Source organism: Kogia breviceps, chromosome 10 (assembly GCF_026419965.1).
Source record: "Kogia breviceps isolate mKogBre1 chromosome 10, mKogBre1 haplotype 1, whole genome shotgun sequence".
In the NCBI taxonomy this organism is placed as follows: Eukaryota; Metazoa; Chordata; class Mammalia; order Artiodactyla; family Physeteridae; genus Kogia; species Kogia breviceps.
Window position 1 is genome coordinate 91,152,008 of NC_081319.1, and position 15,609 is coordinate 91,167,616.

Below are 15,609 nucleotides of genomic sequence, written 5' to 3' on the forward strand. Positions count from 1 at the left end.
AAAGCATCTGAAAGCTGATTTTATGCAATGAGTTCTGCTTCTGGCTAAGGCAAACCAGCTTGTATCAGACCAATGATCTTGCCAAGAACAATTAGAAAAGGTGAATAAAATTTATAATATGTACTGTTTGAACATCAAAAAGCTACCAAGGCAGTGAGAACCTGAGGAACTACGATTCTGGAGAGAAGCTCAATATTTGGATCTACTTTTCCCTTCCGGGTATTTATTAATTTGTAAGCAGTGACTGGGAGACTGAGCAGCCGGGTAAAAGCTAAGGAGGCTGAGAAACTATGCAGAGCCTGAAGCATTCTCATGACCCTGCAGAGACAAAAATTAGAGTTGAAAACCTGCCGTAAAAAAAAATGCCCTGCTAACCACCACAGAACTTCAGCTGAGATCCTGAAGAGCTCCACTAAGGTGGTATGCTGGCTCAGGCTTTTCACCAGCTCACAAGAGTTCATTATGTGCATCTCTTCCCAATTTCATGTGCTGTTCAGTGATATCACATTGGTGATTTGAAACTGGCAAGAGTGGAAGTATTTACACCATGGAAATCAGCAAAAGCTATAAATCAGAACCCTTCCTGCTGAATGTCAGTTGTTAAAAACCAACACACCCCTGCCTGCCTTCAAAAAGTAAGGGCAAGCCAGAAATAACCCAATCCTCAGAAAGACTGAAAAATAGTTTGAAAAATCAATCTCAGATCAATTCAAATAATCAGTCCTTATCTTAGAGTCTAGCAGAAGCAAAATTAAATACTCCAGAGGAAGATACATTACAGTCTAGACCCTATAGCTGTTTTTTTTAAAAAAATAAACAATGGTAGTCATATAATAAAAATGATCAGGTATATGGAAAGAGAAGACAAATGATCAAAATCAAGAAAAAAAAAGGACAATACAAACAAACCAACATTAGATCCAGATATTGGAGAATTCAGTATGGGCTTTAAGGTAGCTGATTAAATATGTTCAAAAAATATAGAGGAAAGTATGGGGAACTTCACTAGAACACTGGAATCTATAAAAAAAAGAATCAAATTGTAATTCTAGAAGTAAAAAAATTAAAATGAGAAATTCCATATATGGGTTTGATGGCAGATTAAAAACAGATGAATAAAGGATTAGTAAACTAGAATAGCACTTCATAAATTTTAATGTACAGACAAATCAATGTGGAGATGAAGAAGACTGAGAAGGTCTGGGATGGGGTGGGGCCCGAGAGCCCGCATTTCCAGCAGCCCCATGGGTGGACAGCAGTGCTGCTTCTCTAGGGACCACACATGCTTACTGTTGCTGTTCACCTTGCTATTCACTACTGTGAATACCAAGAGTTTACTAGAAAAGAGGTGAGGAGAGAACAACCAGAAACAGAAAGAGAACAAAGAAGGAAATATATAGAAAAGGATAAATTAGACATTGGGGAACATAACGAAGATATCATCACATGTATAACTGAAATTCTAGAAGAGAAGAGAAGGAGAGAATGGAGCAGAAGAAATACCTGAAGAGAGAATGGCTGACATTTTCCAAAGCTGATGAGAGAGGTCAGCGCAGAGTAAAGAAGCCCCAGGAATGCCAAGGAGGAAAAATACAAAGGAAAGTACTCAGCAGGGGGCTATGGTAGAGAAGGTATCATATCATAAAGATCTGTTGATATGATTTTTGTCTAATGGAATAAACTCCAGCGAAATACAGGGAAGAGCCAGAACGTTTTTGAGAAACTGCTTTCATGAACAAGGAAAAATAACTCAGAGGGCAGAACCAAGAAACCGAAGGGTAGAGCAAATATCAAATTAACAGTCCTAGGGATTACATAGAGTATGTACCCTAATGAGGGGGGAAGGGATGAGGGAGTTTCTGGGGCCATCCTACAATTCCACTTAATACATTAGGTAATTCTAGGTATATTTAAGGGAAAATAATAGAAATACTATACAACTTAGATTGTACAGAAATACTATATTTCTATACAATAGAAATACTATGCTTCCCAACTCATTTTATGAGGCCAACATTACTCTGAAACCAACATTAAGAAGACATTACAGGAACATATGTATATGTATAACTGATTCACTTTGTTGTAAAGCAGAAATTAACACACCATTGTAAAACAGTTATACTCCAATAAAGATGTTTTAAAAAAAAGAAGAATTATAAGAAAACTATAGATCAAAATTTTCCGTGAACAAAGATGTAAAAATTCTTCACAAAATTTGAGCAAACTGACTGAAATAATATATCAAAAATAATACATCATGACCAAGAGAAGTGTATCCCAAGAATGCAAGGTTGATTTAAATATTCAAAAGCCATTCAGTAGAATTCACAATATTAACAGACTTAACACCACAAACAAAACATATGATTTTTTCAATAGATGAAAAGAAAGTGATAAAAGTTTAATTCTATTCATGATTAAAGTGCGTGCGCACACATGTAATTTACCTAATTTACACACACACATGGTAAATTAGGACTTAGAAAGGGACTTCCCTAATCCCCAAACTACAGTTAACTTTTATACTGAATGGTGAAATTCTGTAAACTCCACTCTTGAGTTAGGAAAGAAGAGAAAACTACCCAATTTTATTCAGTAGTGTACTGTAAGTTCCAGGCAATACAATAAGAAATAAAAGTTATGAGGATTGAAAAGGAAGAAGTAAAACTGCAACTATCCTCAGATAATACAACTGTATACCCAGAAAAATTGGAAGAAAAAAAATCCTACAGAAAACTATTAGAATAAATAAATTCAGTAAAGTTGATGGGTAAAAGGTAAATATGTTAAAATCAATGCTACTTCTAAATAGTAGTAACAATTCAAAAAGATTAATAATATCAAGGGAATATACACATATGGATAAAAATAATAAATGATATGCAAGGCTTGTATACAGAAAACTATCATTATTGAGATAAATTAAAGAAGATTAAAATAACTAAGAGCTATATTTTATTCAAAGATGAAAAACTTGATATTATTACAATGTCATTTTCCCCCCAAATGATCTATAGAATCAATATAATATCAATTAAAATTCCAGCAGGATTTTTTGGTGGAAGTTGACAAATTTAGAAAGTCAAAGGATCAAGAATAGTCAGGACAATTTTCAAGGAAAAAACATTTGGAATACTTACACTGCCAATATCAAGACTTATTACAAAGCTACAGTAATTAACTTTGTGATTTTTGTGGAAAAATCAACAGACCAAAGGAACAGAATAAAGTTCCAGAACAGACCCACGTGCAGAGACAGTTGATTTATGATAAAGGTGACCAGGCAGAGCAGTGGGTAAAGGATGAGATATTCCATAAGTGGTGATGACGCAAATGGATATCCTTATATTTTTTAAAAAGTCTTGACCTCCGTACCTCATAATCTAAACAAAAATAAATTACAGTTGGATTAAAGATCTAAAAGTAAAAGGCAAAATCATAAAATTTCTAAGAGTACCTTTTGCGGGGGAGGGTATCTTTCATGACAATGTGGGGAAGGTAATCTTAAACAGGACCCCAAAAACACTAAAACAAGAAGAAAAATATTGATAAATTCTACATAAAATTAAGAATGCTCTTCAGAAGGCACCATTAAAAGAGTGCAAAGACTGGTTACAGAACGGAAGGTACTTAGATTACCATGACCAACAATGGACTTCTATTCAGAAAACACAAATAATTCCTATAAATCAGAGGAAGGAACGGGGAAGGAAACAAACAAAACAGGTAAGCCAAGAGATAAAGGGGCAAAGGTGTGAACAGGCACTTCATGAAAAAGTGTATCCAAATCTCCAATAAACATATAAAACGTATTCAGTATCAATAGTTGACAGGGAGATATAAAAACCACAATTAGATTACATTACAGGACTTCCCTGGTGGTGCAGTGGTTAAGAATCCGCCTGCCTGCACAGGGGACACGGGTTCAATCCCTGGTCTGGGAAGATCCCACATGCCGTGAAGCAACTAAGCCCGTGAACCACAACTACTGAGCCCTTGTGCCACAATTACTGAAGCCCACGTGCCTAGAGCCCATGCTCCGCAACAAGAGAAACCACCTCAATGAGAAGCACACACACCACAGCGAAGAGTAGCTCCCGCTCGCCCCAACTAGAGAAAGCCCATGTGCGGCAACGAAGACCCGACGTAGCCACACACAAAAAAAGATTATGTTACATTCCCATCAGAATGGTTACTAATAAAAACATACTGCCAACTGTTGGCAAGGATACAGAGTCACTAGCATTTTTAGATATACTGCTGCTGAAATTCTAAATTCAACTAGTTGGGAAAACTATTGGGCAGCATCTAGTAGAGCAGAGTAATTGTATTTCCTATGATCCAGCAATTACACTCCTAGCTAAATGCCCAGCAGAAATGTTTACATACACGAGTCAAATAAAAGATACAAGCAGAAAAGCTGACAGCTGTATTAGCTACAATACTAACAATGGAATGTTGAAAAGACCCAATTCTTCTTTCACATTAGGATGTACAAATTGTGATTTGCACAAATGGAATACTATACAGCAAATAAAATGAATGAGATACAGCTACTAGCAAAAACAGACTACTCTCACCAACACAATGTTAAATTAAAAAACCCAACATTCAAACACTGATGAATTCTTTCATTTATATGAAGTTTAAAAACAGGTCAAACTAATATGTCAGAATGAGGGCTAATGGTTTCTGTTGGGAAATAGGAGAGGATAGTAAAGAGAAAGGCATGATGGGGACCTCTGGGGTACTGCTAATGTCCTATTTCTTGATCAGACTGAGGGTTACATGGAAGTATTCACTTCATGAAAACATACAGCTGTACACTTTTCTGCAGGTATTTTGAAGTTTAAAAACTTTTTTTATTAAAGAAGATTTAAAAAGAATGAATTAGACTATAAGGACAATAGAACAGTAGTTGTTAAGGAGCTGGGGATGGAGAGAGTAGATAACTACAAAAAAAGTAAAAGGGAGTTTGGCAGGGGGGCCTGATGGAACCGTTCTGTATCTTGATTGTGGGACCAGTTATACTAGTGAATGCATTCATCAAAATTCAAAGAACTATATGCCAGAAAGAGGTAATTTTGCTGAATGCAAATTATACATCAATAAAAATTGTAATTTAGATATAAAAAGTATTTAGTTCATTTGATTTCTTTTTATGTTTATGAAAAATTAATGGTAGCACACAATTTGTTTTGGTAATCAGAAACAAAGCAGAAAATTTTCAGTGAAAAAAATTCTACTTCCTCTTAAGGCTTACTAACATTTTTTCTTCTTGGGCCAATGAATCTAGAAACTAAATGTTTGTTTGAGGTCATTAATTTCTGGTGCATTCTGGGAAACAGTTTGCCCTTACTGGCTCTCAAACTTTTTCACATTTATTTTAGGTCATCTTATTCTAATATATCTATGAACATGTAAGGAGGAAATTAAATTGAGGTTCACTGTGAAAGCAACACACATCCAAAATAGACAGACAGCATCATATCTATCCCATGGAAAAGTAGGAAAACCAGGGGACCCTCAGAAAGTAACAAATTATGAAAAGCATCTCTTCAGAAGCAGGGAAGCCTCCTTTGCTCACAGATATTTAAGTTTTGCCTTATTGTGAAAGATCCAAGGCTTTATCCTATAAACAGTTAGTACTAGATATTAGTTTAAAAAATTTTCCCCGTGTCATCTGAACCTCACTCTTCAAGAGAAAAAAAAAAGGTAATATTATAGTTGCCTAAGGTCATTTAATGTACCAACGTCTCCCTGCCCCTGACCCCAACTGGGAACAAACATTCCGTATTTTGTAACTTAAGGGTTGGTTATACCATGAGCTAGTTGTGTTAAGGCAGGCAACACAGCTGCATTTTTATAGCTGTTGGCTAAATATAATACCTTGCAAGAAAAGTATCTTACCACTTGCGCTGGAACTTGTTCCATTTTTGCAGCGGGAGTTCCTGGTCTTGGGTAAAATTGGTTAATAAAGAGACTTGGAAATTTGTACTCTTCAACAAGTTTCACTGTTTCTTGAAAATCTTGGTCTGTTTCTCCAGGAAAACCACAGATAATGTCTGTAGCAATAGTTATTCCAGGAACTCTAGAAAATAATAAAACAAAAATGTACAAAGTTGATTACAGTCCATAATTATTCTATTTCCTTGACATTTTAAATACCACTATTCCTTTAAAATTAAATTTTATTTTTAGAAAAGGGACATTTGCAAACAGTTTTAAAATGCCCTAAATACTAAAAGTTTATGGAAAACATGGCCCCCTATCATCCTCAGGAAATACCCATTTTAAAAAATTTCAGATGTTTCTTCATCCATCTATATTTTAATATTGATGCTTATTCTATTTCTAGACTTATTGACTATTAGGCAATATTTGCAGACTTCAATGAGGATTCAGCTCTTTAAACTACTCTATCCCTCCCCTCCCAACATAATCACTGCTCAATTTTTACTTAAATTAATAGTGTTAATAGTATTTCCATTGGTATAAATGCTGAGATATTGTTCACTTTCACAGCTAACTGGTATACTATCAATAAGTTTTCTTGTGCCATATTTAATTTTTCCTAGAGTTAATAATTTCCTTTTTTAAAAAAATTGCTTAATATTCTATGTACCTATGTAAATGTTTTCCAGAAGATTCATCAGTTCTATCAAAAACCAATACTACTTTCTAAACTCTCAATGTACAGTATAATTTACCAGTTCCATTTTTCTCTCTGGAAATGTCACTCCTAACTTTCTTCAAGTATGTGTTGCTTTCATAATGAACCAGCTGTCACCCTTGAATGTGGTTCCTTGGTTTTCTTTTCAATCCCCCCCTCCTTTTTTTTCTGGATCCTATGTCTTCCTAATTCTTGACTATTCTATTCTCCTTAATTCTGCTGGAGCATTCTTTCAGAAGCTTCATCACAAAGAGTGGCAGGGAAATTTTGTTCTTATTGTTTTAGCATCTCTGAACATGTCTTAATCTGCACACAACTGACTGGTAGTGTGGGGTGCAATAGCCCTCCAAAATGAAAAGTATCACCCATCAGAATTTTGTATTGTTCCCTTTGTTTTTTTTTTTTAAGTTGGCAAGGTTGAGATGAGATGTCCAGATCCACTATGATGCAAACTTCTTTACATGTGCCCCACTATCTTTTTGAAAGCTTTTAGGCTAATAATTTTTTTCAGTGTTTTTAAATTTCATGATAATAGGTCTTGGATTAAGTATTTAAATATTTGTACAGGGTACAATCTGGAGACTCATGGTCTATAGGTCTAATTTTATGCTATTTTAAAAATCATTTTTCTCTCTCTGCAAGTCCTCTCCTTGGAATGTTGAAACTGCAGGATTGACCCTCTAAGCTGCTCCACTATTATTTTCCATCTTGTGCTTTTGTTACATTTTCTGAAAGATTTACTTGAGTTTATCTTCCAATGCTTCTATTGAAAAAATTATTTATCATATTTCAAATTTCTAAGAGCTCTTTCTCATTTTCCAGTTTTCCTTCTCACAGCTTACTGTTTTTTAGAGATGCAACATCTTTTCTTAACTCTTTGAGGATACCAATTATAGTTTATCCACAATCTTTCCTTTGCTCACTATAACTGTACCTATTTCCTCTGGGTTCTTGGATTTTGGTCCCTTTCATTCATGACTAAGACCTGCCGTAATAAATAGTGACTCTTGCTGTCCTTTAATACTTAAGAATAAAGCACTAAAAGCTTCTCATCAGAGTGACTGGGTAACAAGCTCCATTTGTTTTTCAATAGGTCCATATGTTAGCATCTTGGAAGTCATTTCTCTTTGGCCATTGAGTTTCTCCATAAGTATACTACGATATTCTGTGTGAAAGAATGACAAATTTATTTTTAAAACTATTTCTTTTTTGATTTCTGCTTAGTCTCACCCAGCTCTTAACTTGGCTGAACTTCAATTAGTAAGGGAAGTTCCAAGGTCTAGAACTTTTCTATCTGATGCTAAATAGAAAATGAGACAATATACATACAGAAAAATCTAACAGTATATTTGGAAAAATAATATTTTAAAAAATTTTATCGTGTTATAAATTTTTTTCTTTTAAGGATAATTATCAAAATTACTGTTGAAAACCATAAAAAATATACTTTTACAGTAAATTGTAAATAAAAAGACTATTTTCTAGACTAACTAAAGCATGTGAAATAGAATTATGTTAATAACTTCAATTAGCAATTTTTTACAGTTGACTTAACAACTATTTCTGAACAAAAGAAATCCACACCTAAAAATAAAAGTAATGGATCACAGCAGAAGTGACAGAGAAGAGTCCATCTCCCCTAAGAAATTAGGAAAAAAAAAAAAAAGAGAGAGAAATTGCCTGTGAAACACTGCAGCAACAAAGACAATTGGTTATTGTTCCAGGCTATGAATTGGAATGAACTTGGCACTAGAATATGGGGTAGTCCCAGAGGAAAGTACCTTACTGATCCTCCCCCCACTCACCCCACATCCTTGATCCAATGTAGTTGAGTTCAGTACTATATAACACCTGCTTACTTTGGCCTTAAAGTCCATAGTGAAATAGAAAAGACAAACCTTTACAGTAGTCATCATAAATGTTACGGAAGGGGATGTTCAATGTATAAATATATTTGATAATCTACACAAAAAGGTGACCAATAACAGAGGTGGGGATAGGACACTATGAATTCAGGAAAGACCTAAGTTAGTAATTAAAAGTAAAAGCAGTTTAAGTTTCAAAGTATATAAGAATATAAACTGATTACCCAAAAAATGTTTTCAAAGTAGAGACTACACTTTAATATTGAAGCTCATCTATACATTGATTTTGTATATGCAAATCATGCTACTTAGGTTCTTCAAAATAATTGGGCTCCTTAGGTGAACCAAGTAAAATATCTCATATTTACACTGCTAATTTGCTTTTTAGTAAATATTCTCTTCAGTTCATAAGAAAAATCAAAAATGTTTGAAGTGGACCAAATTCTAAACTAATTGCATGTATATGATTTAAGTGGCTATAAGGAAATTTTAAGGGGCATAAAATAGAATATTAATCCAAATATTTAATATGCTAATTGTGAGTAAATGCTATTTTTTTGAGATGGTATGAATTTTCAAATTATTAAAATTTTTAAAAATGATCATTTCCACAAATTTATTGAAGTTGTGAGTCTAATAAATCTAATTACTAGGTATTATGCCTTTTTAAAATTTAAAAGACCTTCTATATTTATATTTTCATTGTAGTATTAATTCTGAAGGAATGATGAAAATGTCCAATTAGCTTAAATAAGAGAAGTTTTGACCCATTTTTTTTCTGACTTATACTTGCTATTTACTTGCAAAAAGAGTTCATTAAATAACTTGGGAATGGAATTAATGAGAAAGTTTCCAATTATGCATCTGAATTGAGCTGTATGATTTAGCTATGAAAATCGATCAGGGACACGTAAGTAGAGTACTACCTTTTTGCTGGCACTAGGCCAGCATTTAAGAAAGCCCCAAATATTTTAAAATACTTAATTATTCACCTTGACTAAAAATACATACACATATACATGCCATACTGTATTTGAAATACTACCAAAAATGTTGTACTTTAATACACTTCAAGACTTTCACTTGCAATTTGGTGTTTCCCTGGCAAAAATATAAAAAGGATGATTCTATTTCATTCTTTAGATCAATAAATTATGAGCTTCAAATTCCACATGTGAAAAAAGTGAGACTAACACACACACTATCTACCTCAAAAGAAAGCGGTAAATAAAAATGATCAGAAAAAGGATCAGACCTATTAAAATTATTAGGCATAAACAAAACACATGATTAAAAGAAACATTTTTTAGTCCTATAGAGATTAATTCCAGGACAATTACTCCACAATTTCAAGGAAGCTAAACTGGAAGCAGAAAGGGATTTAAATGTATCTTGAATGGAATGAAAATAAAACTATACCATATCTAAATATATGGGATGCAGCTAAAGCAATGCTTAGAAAGAAATTTATAGATTTAAATGTCTGTGTTAGAAAGAGGTAAACAATAATCTAAGCTTCCACCTTAAGAAGTTTTAAAACAGGAGCAAATCAAACCCAAAGTAAAATAATGTAAATAATAAAGGTAAAAGAAGAAGTCAATAAAATAGAAAATAGAGAAAAAACAATAAAAGTAAGGTGCACCTTTAAAAATAATTAATAAAATTACTAAACTACTAGTAGACTGAGAAGAAAAGAGAAGACACAAATGACTGAGTTCAGGCATGAAGGGAGGGGACAGCACTACAGTTGTTATCAACATTAAAAGGATACTAAGGGTATATTGTAAGCAATTTTAAGCCAATAAATTAAAAACTTAGATGAAACAGGAAAATTCTTTGAAAGACATAAATTATAAAAACTGAAGAAGCAGAAAATCTGCATAGCCTTTTATCTATTACAAAAATTGAATTTGTAATTTAAAATACTGTCACCAAAGAAAACACAAAACAATGGAGGCATGCAGGCCCCGATGACTTCACATTTAAGAGAGAATAAAACTAATTCTACAGAGACTATTTCTTCCCTTTCCTTTTTTGGGGGGGCCATGCAGCTTGTTTCGGGATCTTAGTTCCCCAACCATGGATCAAACCTGGGGCCCTGGCAGTGAGAGACCTGAGTCCTAACCACTGGACTGCCAGGGAATTCCCAGAGACTGTTTCAAAAATAGATGAGAAACTCATTTTACAAGACCAGCAATAGTAGCGTGTATGAAAACCAAAGAAAGAGATGGAAATAATTCCAGACCAATAACCCTCATGAACTCAGAGACAAAAATTCTTAACAGAAGATAAGCAAAGTGAGCCTCAAAACACATAAAAAGTATTGTATATCATGACCATGTTTTTAATCTCAGAAATGCAAGGGTTGGTATGACGTGCAAATATCAATTAATGCAATAAGCCATATGAAAAGAATAAAGGATAAACCCCCCATGGTGATATTGGTACATGCAGAAAACTCAGTTTACAAGTCCAGCACCCATTCATGATAAAAACTCTCAGCAAAGAAAGAACAGAAGGAAACTACTGCAATCTGATAAAGGATCTACAGCTATTATCATATTTATTGGTGAAAGACTAAATGCTTTTCCACTAAGAATAGTAACAAGGCAGAGAATTCTGTTCTCACTTCTTCAAAATATTAGTGGAGTACAACATTATAATCGTGCAGAAAAGCAAGAGAAAGAAATGAAAAGCATACAGATTGAAAAGGAAAAAATCTTTTTTTTTTTGCAAGTGACAATCTCATACATAGAAAATCTAAGGAATCTAATGAATCTACTGATGAATAAATGAGTTCACTAAAGCTAAGGATCAACATATAAAAATCAACTGTATTTTCTGCTGTATAGCACAGGGAACTATGCTCAATATTATGTAACAACCTAAATGGGAAAAGAACTTGAAAAAGAATAGATACAGGTATATGTATAACTGAATCACTTTGCTGTACACCTGAAACTATCAAAACACTGTTAATCAACTATACTGCAATATAAAGTAAAAAGTTAAAAAAAATCAATTTTATTTTTATATATTAGTAATGAATAATGAGGAAATGAAATCAAGAAAGCAGTACCATTCACAATAGCATAAAAATACTTAATAAATTTGAGCATAGAAACAGGTAATTTAAAGAGTTTCTTAAAATTTGCTGAGAGAAATAAAAACAGCTAAATAAATTGAAAAATATATCATTTTCATGGACTGGAAGATTATACTGTTGTTAAGATGGTTAGTCTCTTGAAATCGATACTAAGATTCAGTGCAAAAAAAGAACTATCATATGACCCAGCAATCCCACTACTGGGCATATACCCGGAGAAAACCATAATTCAAAAAGAGTCATGTACCACAATGTTCATTGCAGAACTATTTACAATAGCCAGGATATGGAAGCAACCTACGTGTCCATCAACAGATGAATGGATAAAGAAGATGTGGCACATATATACAATGGAATATTACTCAGCCATAAAAAGAAACTAAATTGAGTTATTTGTAGTGAGGTGGATGGACCTAGAGTCTGTCATACAGAGTGAAGTAAGTCAGAAAGAGAAAAACAAATACCGTATGGTAACACATATGTATGGAATCTAAAAAAGAAAAAAAAAAGGTTCTGAAGAACCTAGGGGCAGGACAGGAATAAAGATGCAAACATAGAGAATGGACTTGAGGACACGGGGAGGGGGAAGGGGAAGCTGGGACGAAGTGAGAGAGTGGCATGGCCATATATACACTTCCAAACGTAGGGTGGATAGCTAGCGGGAAGCAGCCACATAGCACAGGGAGATCAGCTCTGCGCACTGTGACTGCCTAGAAGGGTGGGATAGAGAGAGTGGGAGGGAGACGTAAGAGTGAGGGCATATATGTATACATACAGCTGATTCACTTTGTTATATAGCAGAAACTAACACCATTGTAAAGCAATTATACTCTAATAAAGGTGTTTAAAAAATAAATAAATAATTAAGAAAAAAAGACTCAGTGCAACTACTATCAAAATATTTCAGGATATTTTTCTGTAGAAATCATCGACGAGCTGATTCTAAATTTATATGGAAATGCAAAGGGCCTAAAATAGCCAAAACAATTTTGAACAAGAACAAAGTTAGTGGAATGGATGAACCTGACTTAAAAGACTTACTACAAAGCTACACTATCAAGACAGTGTGGTAGCAGTATAATGACAGATCAGTGGAACAGCATAGAGTCCAAAAATACACCCAATACATTCATGGTTCATTTTCAACAAAACTGCCAAGGCAATTCAATGAGGGCAGGTGACAGTGTTTTCAATAAATGGTGCTGGAGCAATTGGATACCGTATGCTCCCCCAGAAAAACTTATTAGACCCTTACGTTACCTTACATTGTACACAAAATGTACTTCTATATGAATCACAGATATAAATGTAAGAGCTAGAATTACTAAACTTCCAGAAGAAAATTTTTGTGACTTGAGTAAGGAAAAGATTTCTTAACTACAACACCAACACCAAAAGCACAATTTATGAAAAAAAATTGGATAAACTGATCAATTGGACTTATTGAAAACACACCATTAAGAAAACAAAAGGAGAAGCCATAGACTGGGAAAAAGTATTTACATATCATATATCTGATAAAAAGATTTGTATATTTTGTATACAAAATATTTTAAGAACTCTTATGTCTCACCGACAGGAAGACAACACAGCTGTACAATGGGCAAAGGATTTTAACACTTCACTAAAGAAGATATGTGAATAGTTAATAAGTGCATAAAAAATTGCAGAACGTTGTTAATAATCAGGGCAATGCAAGTTAAAACCTTGTAAGATGCCACGTACCCAGGAGAACGGCTATATTGAAAAAACACTAGAAAACAACAGACATTGATGTGCATACTGAGAAACTGAAACCCTTATCCATCGTAGGTGGGACTTTCAAATGGTGCAGTTACTTTGGGAAACGGTTTGGCAATTGTTTGAAAAGTTAAATGCACACTTACTGTGCCTAAGAAAGTCTACTCCTGGCTACCTACAAGAGAGAAATTAAAACATACATCCACACAAGGACTTGTGTGTGGATTTTTACAGCAGCATTCTTCATAGCTTCAACCTGGAAACAGTCCAAGTGTCTATCAACTGGTGAATGGATAAACAAAATGTGACACACCCACACACGGGAAATTTACTTACAAATCAAAGAGAAGCAACTACTGATACATGCACCAACATGGATGAACCCTGAAAACACCCTAAGAAGGGAAGACACAAAGGATTACTTACTGTTTCCAGTTACATGAAATTTCTACAAGAAGCAAAATTAGAGAGACAGAAAACTGGTCAGTGGTTGCCTGGGACTGGGGGCAGGCATTCACTCCAAATAGGCATTAGGAAACTCTGGGTCATAACCAAAGCATTCTAAAACTGACTTGGGATGATGGTTGCACAAATGCCTACATTCACTAAAAATCTTCAAACATGCTCTTAACACTGGGTGCTTATTGGATGGTCTCTGACTTACACCCACAGCAACCCTCTTAAAAGTGAAAGAAACAAAACCAGAACAAAAAACATCTTTCTGAAGACAGAGAGACAGTTCTGCAATCCTCCATAACAGTGGTCCCCAACCTTTTTGGCCCCAGAGACCAGGTTCATGGAAGACAGTTTTTCCTCGGATGGGGGTGGGGGGCTGGGGGAGGGGGGGATGGTTCAGGCGGTAATGCGAGTGATGCGGAGAGGCAGATGAAGCTTCCCTGCTCGCCCGTCGCTCACCTCCTGCTGTGCGGCCCGGTCCCTAACAGGCCAGGGACCCCGCCAGGGGTTGGGAACGCCTGCTCCAGAACATACTTTACTCTAAGAAGTCCTACTAGCTAAGCTTTTGACAAAGCATAGTCCAAGAATTAAATATGGCCAAATAGGGGCAAAAGGCAAAGATAAAAAAAGGTAAGGTTAAGGTTGAAAGGGAATTATGTTCAGAGCCTGCTATCGGGATGGACTAGAAGGAGGAAAACTTGGGACTTATTTCCCAACTAATGATTTATGACAACAAGCAATCATTCTGTTCACACCAAAAGAGGAAACTTAGGGAGAAACTACGACATCTTCAAATACAGTCAAGACACCTTTCAGCAGCTTTAAATTTATTTTCATAATTTTACTAAGAAATTCTTAAAGGACCTGAGCTGAAAACAGAAAAAGCCCTGAAACATTTAGATAAGGGTTGAAAAGCCATAATGAGTCACTAGGCAAAGAAAGACTGGTGTGACTTGGGAGTTCATCCCTAATTTTTTAACATGGATATCTAGGAGAAAACTCTTCCCACGTGTAACCGAGGGGCTCTGCCACTAACCAGCTGCATGCTCTTGGGCACATTACTTATTTAGCATTAGTATGCTTCAGTTTCCTTTTCTATAAAATAAGAATAGTAAAAGTATTCACAGATAACAGGATTAATGAGTTAGTATATATATTAGTTGCTCAGGACAGTGCCTGCTACGTACTGCCTGACATGTTTTAGCTATTATTATTGCAACCCTGTCAGAGAGATAACAATTATCATTTATTATATAATACTAAGTGCCAGGCAATATGTGAACAACTTACACCTTATTTAACACAACCTCCACGTAAGATAGATTCTATGTTGTCCCCGTGGGAAATAGGGAAAGCACCATTAGGGAAATAAGATTCAAAAAGGTGGAAGAAATTGCCAATCAACACAGAATCACTAAATGGTAACGGAAGGATCAGTCTTATCTCTTATCTGTGTCACTTAGGTACTCACCTCATTGATGTACACACTTGAGCAAACCTTAACGAACAGAAAACTGTGTATAGAACTGCTCTTTAAGTTACCTTCTAAGTAAAAACTTGTCTGAGCTATTTTAACTTTATTCTTTTAGTTTTACTTTATTTTTAGTTGTCAACTTATATTGAACAGTTTTTATTTGTGCAGTTGTTTTTAACATAATTAGATTTCCAGAAACAGACTCAGTTCTGGTGTAATTCCTTCGTTAGATACTTTTGGACTTTTGTCAGGCGGCACTGAAGCTGGAATATTGTTCACATCTACAGCATTT

General features: G+C 34.7%; 1 protein-coding gene across 25 annotated transcripts in view; it reads right to left on the bottom strand.

Annotated features, from left to right (window-relative positions):
* CDKAL1 (CDK5 regulatory subunit associated protein 1 like 1) overlaps positions 1 to 15,609 on the bottom strand; it is a 657,591-nt gene that overhangs the window by 175,296 nt on the left and 466,686 nt on the right. For all 25 annotated transcript variants that reach the window (XM_059077869.2, XM_067006689.1, XM_059077873.2 and 22 more), the window contains one exon: positions 5,914 to 6,094. In XM_059077869.2, the coding sequence (XP_058933852.1) occupies positions 5,914 to 6,094 (181 nt within the window). The remainder of the gene's footprint in view (positions 1 to 5,913; positions 6,095 to 15,609) is intronic.